Consider the following 1,447-nt stretch of genomic DNA (forward strand, 5'->3'; position numbering starts at 1 on the left):
GTTGACAGTTAACTCTCTCCGCCCCCACCCCCCCGTCAGAGTTGTGTAAAGGCTGATGGGTAATACTGGATTTTGACGGAAATGTTACGATCCTGTCCGTCAAAATGACGGGCAGCGAAAAAGTCTAGCGCAACCTCTGGACTAAAGACCATTAACTGTTGTTGAGGGCTCAAGAAAAACTCCTTGAGCAGATATCTCTTCTCCAACTACAATGTCAATTTAATTTATTTTCTGCAATATCAGTCATTGTTTGAGTCTCAGAAACCTACCTGTATTCTTCCCTTGTAGCGACCAGACTTGACACGTTTCGAAGAATTCCTCCTCCGCTCTCGATGATGGCAAGCGAATTGGTTTGACATCGGTACGTCAGTGTGCTCACCAGAAAACCCAGAGCGCCGTCCACTGAGCATATTGCCACCTTGTTGTCAGTGCTATGAGCAGAAAGATTCCACAGAGCACTGAGGAGGCTCTTCAAGGTCGACTCCTGAAAATCAGCAAAACAACATATAAGGTTTTGTTGGCTTTGTATACAAACACAGAAAGTACATATAGTCAGTGAACATAATGTCTTCAGAGCTTACATTTGAAATTATTCAGAGCGTGCTTTTTAAAATCACACTGTGACTTGCTGTTGGAACTGACAAGTTACTGACTTGATAGGATTAGCCAACTCCGGTTACATTCATTTAGAAACCTTATAAACACATACGCACAGTTTTACACTAATTGACATGCTGTATATCATGTATATAATTTGTTCTAAAAGTAAGCGTAAAAGCGATGGAAACTTCCACAAGATACGAAATGAGTAATTTAGAAGATGTCTTTAAGATCTTCCTCACATTATCTCTGTGCGGGTGAGGTTGTTTGAGTTACCTTGGTAGCCTGCAGGGCACAGGTCATCAGGGCAGACACAGAGCCGATGTCTCTGAGGACCTTCTTACTGCTGATGTCGGCCCTCCAGGATAGGTTCCTCAGGATGCTGGAGACCACTTGATGTAGCTCCTCACTGTCTGACGCCAACTGGGCCACAAGAGCCACCAGACAGCTCTTCTTGGAGCACAGAGTGGCCTGAAATGTGAACAGAAAAAAGACCCAATTGTTTTAGTTTGGTAAATCAATAAAAGACATTTTTAATTGATCTGTTGACTGTCACAAAGGCCTGTCGGTCAGAGCTGCTGTCACAGAGCATTTCAAGCATATTTCTGTCTGGCTTTACAGTTTATGAATTATTTAGCATTTAAATGACATACTATACTATTTTTTTTTAAAATACACGCTTTACTTTGATCTTTTTTCTGTATGTTTTTTTTAACACATATCAGGTTTGATTGTTGTTATTTGTTATTTTTATTATCCTATGCTTTTCATTTTTTATATAGCATACTATGAGTTTTAATCTTTTATGGCTTTTTATTGTCATCACATGACATGCTATGCTGCATTT

The 1,447-nt window shown here is 40.2% G+C and overlaps 1 protein-coding gene across 1 annotated transcript in view; it reads right to left on the minus strand.

Annotated features, from left to right (window-relative positions):
• Nucleotides 1–1,092, minus strand: part of LOC104945360 (adenomatous polyposis coli protein 2-like) — a gene marked incomplete at its 5' end in the record, with an annotated part of 9,038 nt that extends 7,946 nt beyond the window's left edge. The window contains 2 exons of the mRNA XM_010771012.1: nt 270–484; nt 877–1,092. Coding sequence (XP_010769314.1) covers nt 270–484; nt 877–1,092 — 431 coding nt within the window. The remainder of the gene's footprint in view (nt 1–269; nt 485–876) is intronic.
• Between the last annotated feature and the right edge of the window lie 355 nt (nt 1,093–1,447).

This window comes from Notothenia coriiceps, unplaced genomic scaffold (genome assembly GCF_000735185.1).
Source record: "Notothenia coriiceps isolate Sejong01 unplaced genomic scaffold, NC01 NC01_scaffold00009555, whole genome shotgun sequence".
Lineage (NCBI taxonomy): Eukaryota > Metazoa > Chordata > Actinopteri > Perciformes > Nototheniidae > Notothenia > Notothenia coriiceps.